The sequence below is a fragment of the Musa acuminata genome, chromosome BXJ2-8 (assembly GCF_036884655.1).
Source record: "Musa acuminata AAA Group cultivar baxijiao chromosome BXJ2-8, Cavendish_Baxijiao_AAA, whole genome shotgun sequence".
NCBI lineage: Eukaryota > Viridiplantae > Streptophyta > Magnoliopsida > Zingiberales > Musaceae > Musa > Musa acuminata.
In genome coordinates, this window is record NC_088345.1 from 408265 (window position 1) to 417384 (window position 9120).

The following is a 9120-nucleotide window of genomic DNA, read 5'->3' on the forward strand; positions in this document are numbered from 1 at the left end:
GTGGGATGATGTTGTTGGATGGGCTCTCGACGATGAATTAAAAAAATTGGAGTAATTTTCATATAAAAGTTCCAACTTTATTAGCTTTTTATTCTTTAATTGGGGACGTCTCAAATATGGTAACAACACAAACACGCCGTTGGCCTTTCAAATTTATTTCATTTGGAGGATTGACGATAAAAAGAAACAAACCTCATTCATCCAAATTGGCATAGATTCATGATACCTGACTACAGCTGCATCCTATACTCATGGTAAGCAGGAACCCCGACGCATGCTTCAGCTGATCATCAACACAGGTAATATAGCAAAAACAAGAGCAGAGGGGTGCATATTACATGGTGACTAGGCACAACCAAGAGCACTGAATTGCGATCGATGCACAAGAAAAGAGCATCCTTCAATGGATAAAAAGGATTCAAATGACACATTTTTTTTTTTTTTACGGCAGACCTCTACTCGGACCAAAACTTGATAAAACCAGTCACAAAAGCTTTTATTGCATTCCACACTGGATTGGTTTTGGACTGGATCTCCTCGTTAGCATTTGCAGACTTGCTGAAAAGGCACAAGAAATTGCTAGTCAATGCCGAGTACATCTATGACTAAGAAAAGATTTGCGATCTACTTAGAACTGGTGGTATACACTATCATACAAGGCTCGTTTCTCAAAACTCCTCCAGTCCTAATCAGACCCACAATGCATTCATTCACTTGATAACACTAGAAAAAGAATAAAAGTCATGAGCATATGGCCCATAATGTCATATAGACTAGATATAGCAAGATAAAACTCCCGCGAATGAAATCAACTACTGAATGTCCTAGATAGGATATTATGCTAAGCTCTTTGCCTATAATTGCTTATCAACCGGATCGCTTGGAGTACAAAAAATTGTTGGAATCATCTATAACAAACTAAAAACCACATTGAGTTTTACCTGCTACTCCTGTCCATACTGTTATCTTCAGTTTTATGCCCAGTCTTTAATGGAATCGTTGATATTTCCTGCATGGTCGGCAAAAGTGATTCAGGAGAAGCACATTCAGTTTTTTGCCTGGAGCTCTCCATATCATAAACCTTAGGCACAGGTGGTGCCTGCAAAAATGGCATACGAGAATAATTCCATTGGTCCACTTTGTCAGACATGCGGTGACTTTAGCATGGGGAAAATATATATATGACAAAAAAAAATGATGCTGAAGAATAACTATCTGTGATACTAAAAATATAAAAGATAAAAACATTATAAAAAACAAAAAAAATAAAAGAATCACGAAAGATAATTACTATATGTTGTTGTCGACTTGTCATTGTTATTGTTGTATTTAAGATAATTTCTATATGTTTATGAGTAAATAAATTAAATTGCACACATATTTTATAATAACTATTTTATATACCATACAAAATATTCAAAATTTATCAATATGTAACTTTGAATATATCCATAAGTCCCACTATAACTCCATTGCTTCTTTAATCATTTTCAATTATAGTGCAGAAAATACAAAAATAAATAAATAATGACTTGGAATTTATTTTTAATGTTATGAGAGAATCAATCCTGTTTCCTTAAGAGGTTAAAGACTCCTCTCCGCTCTTCCCTTTTCTTTTTTTTATTGCTTCTCTCTATCTTATATGACATTAACCAAAGGATATTGCAACTATAAGTGTACTTGGCAAATGTAATGATTGCAACAAAAATTAAATATCGTGTCTCCTCTGTCTTACAATTCTAAATTCTAATTATATTTTTTGTATTTCTTTATCTCAACTTCTCTCTTCTCCTTCACTCGTACTCCCTTTTCTTTTTCTTATTTTCGGGTTTTGATATCAGCTAAAATTGGCTAAAATTTGTCGGCTCCATCCGACTTTAGTAGATTCTAGCTATTCCCACAAATTTGTAACAATACAGTTAAGAAATCAGTCAACCTTGGCTTATACTATTCAAATCAAGTCTATCAAAATCAGTCAAAACACTGAACTATACTATAACATGAACCATACCAGTATTAAACACTACTATAACATGAGACTAACATTTTTTCATATATTTCTTAAATATCAAAGAGAAATTTCTAAACTAGTTAATTTCCTTGTTGGAGGGTTTTTGCGACCTGAGAGACCAGGGTTCGAGTCACGGAAACCTCTTTAAATATTTGTGGGTAAGGCTACGTATATTGACCCTCCCCGGACCCTGCATTGACGAGAGCCTCGTGCACTAGATACGCCCTTTTTAGGGTTTTTAAGTGCAGCAATAGCTCTATAGGTATAGATGTTTGCAATATAAATATGGATGTCAGCAAAGACTTTAAGCTGCTTGGATAATTATGCTACTTTTAATGTAATAAAGTTAGCATATATAGTTGTATAGTTAATAACTCTAGCTTTCTCATGTAGCTACATACCCTAACCCTGTAATAATACTAAGCTTTGTCATGAGGAAACACTTAATATTCTTCTGAAGATTGTACAACAACCTATTTATCCAATCAAGCAGCAACACAAAATTAGTTTCCCATCACCTGCTGAAACTAAACTTCTAATAGAGAAAAATGCAAGAATGTAGAGATTTAGTCTCCTTCCTAAATTTTGTTGGTTGCATCTTTCCGAATATCAACCATTACGATCTTCGGTTATTAACTACCATTTCCCATATGCAACTAGATCTCTTACTTCACCTGAATAACATCTAATTGACCTCATCAATTGGACACCAATTCCAAAAAAAAGAATTCAAGGTACACCATTATCAATTTTACAATATAGAAAACAAAAGGTAATCATGACAATCTAGCAAAATTCGAGAAGCTGGTAGACTGTTAGCCAAACCTAGGCCTTCATATAACTGATTGTATATAACTATGACTCTTAATCAAACTACATCTACTAGGCTCTAGCTTATCATTTTTCTTCAATTTATACTAAATTGCTAAAATTACTGTGATCAAACAAACTTGATCACATAACAAACAGATTCCTTGGAGGGTAAAAATAAAATTTCTCAAAAGAAAATGTGTGATACAGTAACAAGTACAAAATATAGAGAGCTTCAATATTATGGCACAAAATAATAAAGATGCCAAAGTATCATACAACCAGGTAAATAACAACACAAGGAAGAATGATTGTAGAAACTGACCTCAGCCTGCAAAATGCCAGATGGAGGGAAAATCGGATTTTCTGATACCTGCGACATGGAGTTTGTTACTTTATCATCTAAACTGGGAAAGGTATTTTCTACAAGCTCGGTTCCATTTGGAATGGAAAGCTCGTCATTGGATGACTCTTCCTGCACATTGGACAAACTTTGGATACTCGCAACATCCTGGGGTGTAACTAATTTGTCTGAGTCAGTCTTCATAGCAGAAGATACCAATGAAGAGAATTCTTCCTCAGAGGAAGCTGAATTACTAAACAATTGATCAGATGTGGTCAATGAGCTTATAAAAACCTTTTCTTCTGGTAAAGCATCTGCCGTACTAGTCTCATAATTCCCATTTTCTGTTGACATGTTAACTGTCTCAGCAAGACTCTTGCAATTGTTTTTTACATCTTCATTCAGCAGCAGCTCTTCTTCTGGAGAAGTAATTGACAAAGTCTCATACAAGGGTTCTGGTTGCTTAACCTGATGAAATTTGTTTCTTTCTATATCACCGTGAACTGCAGAACGACTTTCTTCATTGTTTCCTGTCTCGTCATATGTCCACGATGATGGCTTTCTCAAGTTCACTTCCTTGGACTCTGTGTTGATTAGATGATCATGCTCATTATCACCACTGGAGCATTGCTGTAAATGATCGGGACTGTGCTCTACGACATGAGAGAACAAATGATTATTTTGACCAGATACAATAATTTCATTGAAATCAGGTGGTACTAATTGTTCATTGTCTTCGCCCAGGTGTGCTTGAGAGGATCTTTCTATCTGCTTCTCATCAACTGCAAGCTCAATAGATGATGTAAACACTTCATAGTGAGGATTGATGACAAAATTTTCTGACTCATGTTCCTCCGAGCAATCTTCAAGGGTAAGTGCTTTCATACTTGGACTACCAGGACCCAGCACCTTATTCTCCTGAATTATATCTCGAACAATCTCCCTTACTATGTAGAAAGACCCACCGACTTCCTTGTGTGTTAGATTAAGAGAAGGAAATTTTCCATTATTTAATGTTCGGTACCTGAAAGCAGTTTTGTAACAATGTTTTATGTAACACATTCTGATAATGTGAAACACAGTTTTGAATAACTTCGAGATCATATGGCATAAACATTACAATGAGTTTTATCTTCAAGATGTCAGATATAAAATGCTACTTCAGTACTTGTTCCTAAATGCATAGTTAAAATTAGTAAATAATATATGCAAAGATTTGCATAAACAGGATAAACCAGTTGCAAATAGTGCAGAAGACAGAATTGAGCTCCCAAAATAACAAATGCAGATGGTTATATTTCATTGGTTATGTACCACATGAAAGAAATCAAAGAACATTGCAGACAGAACATTACTCTCCAATGCTTTGTGACCATAGCAGAATGGCTTCAATGACTGAAAACTTGGAAATGTATAATCACTTAATTCTGAATTGATTAAGATAGAATTACATGTCATAATGTGTTACATACTGAATAAGCACAAACATTACTAGATTATAGATGAAGAAATTACATGGGTATAAATGAAGAAAGAAATCACAAACCTTGTAAGTCTAATACCTTTAACATTTATAAGGAATTTAAAAGTACAATCCGAGGTGGATTAGTATCAAGTACATAAATCAAGCCACAGAAGAAAGAAAAATCAATCAAAGACATCCAAGTCGGAGTGAGCCTTTGTACAATGGTAAGGTTGCTCCTTTGTGATATGAATGATTATGCTATAAACGATCGGAGTTCGAGTCACAAAAATAGTTTCTCTACTTGTAGAGATAAGGCTGTATACATAAACCATAACCAAAGCCACATTGGCGGGAGCATCATGCAAAAGGGTCACTTTTTTTCGCAATCAAAGACTTCCAAATCAGACAAAAATAATGCACCAAGAACTTCGATGAATCTGCAAAAGTGTGACTGGAGAAAAGTAGAATAATTAAAGAGAACCAAAGAATAGTAGAGTAGGTATACAGTCATGGTTAAGAAAATCCATAAAGGGAAATTGAGTCTGTAAGTTTGATTAGTGATGCATGCATAATAAATCAAGATTTCCAGATTATCATATAGAGGCAAATTGTGTCTTGTAGCTATAAGATAGTAGGAAAGTTGAAAATATAGATGATTTCATTTCAACTATAGCATAATCCATAAAATGGCTTTTGGATCACTACATTAAATGTTCCTTAAGAATATTTTAGATGCAAAATTCATAGGATGAGGCAAATAAGCTTACATTAAAATATTTGTCACTGATTAGCTGCTATATTTTGTAAATTAAAAGTTGCACTAGAAAATGTGACACATCTAAGTTATTGTGTTGGACAGCACAAGGTGGTTGTGCTATACTTCAATCCTGCATATACTACTTGCTAATGACAATAATATGATTTGTTGAATTGAAGAAGTCCTGTATATTATAAACTTCCATTAACTATTGCAAGTTGCAATTATATGGTCAACAACAATAAAAATGTTCATGGCAGAAAGGATAAACACAAAATGGGGAGTTATACAAACAAATTCATGCAACAAACTAGCAAATAATTCCTTTGATAAGAAGTCAGCTGTTGAAGGAAACTTTTATTACTTGTCTATAAAAGACTCCACCAATGTTCTCCTTTCCTCCCTTGTTTTTCGACGCCGAGACTTCTTGTCTTTCAAATCACAGCATCTAATTAAAGCAAATCTTTGCTGAACACAGCTAGTGCTTAGACCCTGCATGCTGCCAAATGTTTACCAACTTATGGATACAACCTGCATAATGTCAAGAGATGAAGTTTGCCATAAAGTAAGACAACAACATCTCACAGTGTATATTACAGTCTAACGCCAGAGGTGTTCATGTTAGAACATCTAAAACATTTACTAATGGAAAGAGAATAACTTGGCCATGTAAATCATGATATACACAACAAAAGCAATATTGAATCTTGATTACCAATAGCAAGGTTTGTCGTACTGTGACATACCGTTTGGTACGAGCGGTACATACCAGTCCGATAGGAGACTAGTACAGGTGGTATATCAGTATGCCCCTATGTATCATGTGTTAATACAGCTCGGTACAACTCAATATGTGTCATACCAACAACTGATCGGTACACCGATAAGGCAAACCATGACCAATAGATTATACACAGTTGTCTTATACTAGGAAAAAATATAAAAAATCATGGTCAAAAAGCAAATAATCCAACCCATTAAAATGTAAGTTTACGGTTCATATACAGACTGAAATTACTAAAAAGACCTGATATCTAAAATTTAAAACATAAAAGAGCTCCATAATTTAGTTTCATGACACTTGCAAGGAAAGTAAAGTCCTCAACCCTTTTTTCCACATGTGAACCAAAGACTTCATGACCCAAAATAAATAAGGTGGTCCAAGAATTCAGAAGAACCTATTACCTTACAAAGTAATAGAAAGTAGAATATGTTTCTTTTCAGCTTTGCATCCCTTCTTTAAGCTTAGGCATTCCACGTCCTTATCATGCATAGCTCTATTGTCGGAAGCACAACAAGATGATCAACCACTGTCAATCTTCTCCATAGCATAAATGTTATTAATTGTGTCTACCACTTACTCCTCAGCGCTCGACCCTTTCTGCCAACAGAAGAGAAACCCTAGGTCGTCGTTGTCGTTTGTTCCTCCATCATCTGATGCTTCGTTACTCCGTCTTACACCGTCGACTGCGGCCTTTACAACCTTCCTTCGCCCTGTGCACCACCTGGCTGAGCCCGAGATTGCAGCCTTCCTTCGCCAAAATTTAAATTGTTTTCATAAATAAATTATTGTTTTAGATATAGCTTAATCTAGAGGAACAAGGGGTGTGTTACAATGTTACTTTAAATTTGAAACCAGAACAAATTACACCACTATCAACTAAACAAAATTAAAGGTATCTCTGGTTCGAGTTGGATAAAAGGCCTCGCACTATCAAACTAATTTATTAAATTAAAATATTTATTGCATTAGTAAAGGAGAATAACAATGCAGGGAATGCTTTTCTCATATACTATAGTCGTGGGGGGAAAGTTAATTTCATAACCCCACAAAATTCTAGCAAAATGAAGGCACCAAGAACTCTTTAAAGACCAATCCTAATATCAAAATAACTTTTACATTATATCCATAAAAATGAACTTCTTTAAGGACCGTATCCAGGCTGGTTCACAATCAATCCAATTTAACTTGACAGACGTCACCATTAATAAAAAGTTAAAACCCCTCAGCTAGCGATCATATCAAATAATAGATAATAGAAAAACCAATAATAATAATAAGACCCCAATAACCAAATCAGACATCAATCGGAAATCCATAATGTTAGAAATCCCAAAGGCTACTACGTCATTGAGAAAAGCTAACATAAAAATTGATTGAAAATAATAAATCTGCTTTGAAACCAAAACTACGATCAAATGATATACCGAACTTAACATTCGAATCAGATGAAAACTTCCATAAAAAAAGAACAAATAAACGAAATCAAAGGGGAAAAAAAAATGAAAACCAACCTCAAAATTCGCAGCCCAATCTGCTGCCGTCCGACATCCACCTAATGCCAGTCTTTCCCTGTATGTCGCCGCCGACACAGCGTATCTTCAACGGCGGTCATATTTAGGTATAGAGAGAGAGAGAGAGAGAGAGAGGTAGGAAGTAGGGTCTAGCGCCAGAAAATGAGGAACGAGAGAGCGCGAGGAAGAAGACGAAGGGTCCGGGAGAGCGACAGACGGACCGACGAGAGGAATCGGGGAAGAGGGGAGAGGGGAGCGTCGAAATCGTAAGTAGGGGATAAGAGGGTCGGGTAACCCCATGGTTAGGGTTTTGCGGTTTTTCTTCGTAGATTGCTCAGCCCGTGATCGAACCGATTCGTTCCGATCGCACGAACTGAACCGGACCAAACTATCGGCTTTGGTTTTTTTTTTTTTCTTTCCACTCTTTTTTTTTTATCCCAAAACTGAATCAGACTAAATTATCTAATTTGGTTTTCTTTCTTCAATTTTTAATAGACAGATATTATTTTTGGGATAATTGGTGAAGACAAATCTTAATTCTAAGAAAGTTTTTTACTGTGTATCTGATTAGATTCATATTTTTCAAGAAGATATCTAAATTACATTTTAAATTATTTTTCGTTTGTTTTCATACTTATATGTGGAGAATCAATATTTTTTTTAATATTCATAATATCATTGTATCGAAAATAATTATTTTTCTCATCAAAACTTAGCCGCCGGTTGAACCGATCGATTACAACTACATCTTTAAATGAAGCTATGATGTCTTTAAATAAAGGTATGGTGTTAAGAGTTCTTTGAGTCTAGCCTGTCAAAAGGTCCTCTCCTGAACCTGTCAAAAAGAAAATCAAGTTGTAAGGGTAGTTAATCTTCACCCATTCAAGAAATATTGTTAATAGATGCCGATGGCCTCGATGGAAGGGGAATCGACAGAGTGGATATAGGTCACTACGACCGAACCACTATAAAATCGGTTTGCTGCCTTTTACTTTGCTATTTACCTTTGCAAATCATTTTACATACTCATTGCTTTACTTCATCATTGCACGCTTATGAAAGTGTTTTTAAGTTAACATCTTTCTGATCGGTTTTCAACAAATGAATATTTTTCGAACAAAGGAATTTTATTTGCTTCACTAATTTCACCCCCCTTCCCCCTCCCTTAATGCTGACTTATTCCTAACACACTATCTTCTTAGCTACAAAGACCTTTTGATCATCAAGATGATAGAAATAATTTCTACAAGTTTCCTTGGGGTATCCCACGAACTTGCTTTGCTCATCTCTAACATGCTCCTACTATCTCGACCAAGAATGTGTTCTTTCTCAAGGAACACTGCTCTCTTGGCTACAAAGATCTTTTGGTCATCGAGGTGATAGAAATAATACCCATAAGTTTTCTTGGTGTATCGCATGAACTTGCACCGCTGATTCCA

General features: G+C 35.3%; 1 protein-coding gene across 4 annotated transcripts; it reads right to left on the minus strand.

Moving 5' to 3' along the window:
- Positions 1-170: 170 nt before the first annotated feature.
- LOC135618490 (uncharacterized) lies at positions 171-7985 on the minus strand. 4 transcript variants are annotated; one of them, XM_065119376.1, is made up of 7 exons: positions 7682-7985; positions 6748-6914; positions 6572-6663; positions 5751-5885; positions 3147-4188; positions 942-1099; positions 171-558 (listed from the first exon to the last, which is right to left on the minus strand). In XM_065119376.1, the coding sequence occupies exons 4-7, from the start codon at positions 5882-5884 to the stop codon at positions 456-458; spliced, it is 1437 nt and encodes a 478-aa protein (XP_064975448.1). In that variant the 5' UTR covers position 5885; positions 6572-6663; positions 6748-6914; positions 7682-7985; the 3' UTR covers positions 171-455. The 4 variants fall into 4 exon arrangements, with proteins under 4 accessions (XP_064975448.1, XP_064975446.1, XP_064975447.1 ...); XM_065119374.1 differs by having other exon boundaries at positions 5751-5917; positions 7682-7984; XM_065119375.1 differs by having other exon boundaries at positions 5751-5917; positions 6748-6918; positions 7682-7984.
- Positions 7986-9120: the final 1135 nt, after the last annotated feature.

Coding starts and splice junctions, on each gene's coding strand:
- LOC135618490 (XM_065119378.1), bottom strand. CDS start 5,884: ATGCAGGGTCTAAGCACTAGCTGTGTTCAGCAAAGATTTGCTTTAATT. Junction 1,100..3,146: donor CTGGCATTTTGCAGGCTGAG/GTCAGTTTCTAC, acceptor CCATTTTTGCAG/GCACCACCTGTGCCTAAGGT. Junction 559..941: donor AGTATGGACAGGAGTAGCAG/GTAAAACTCAAT, acceptor GTGCCTTTTCAG/CAAGTCTGCAAATGCTAACG.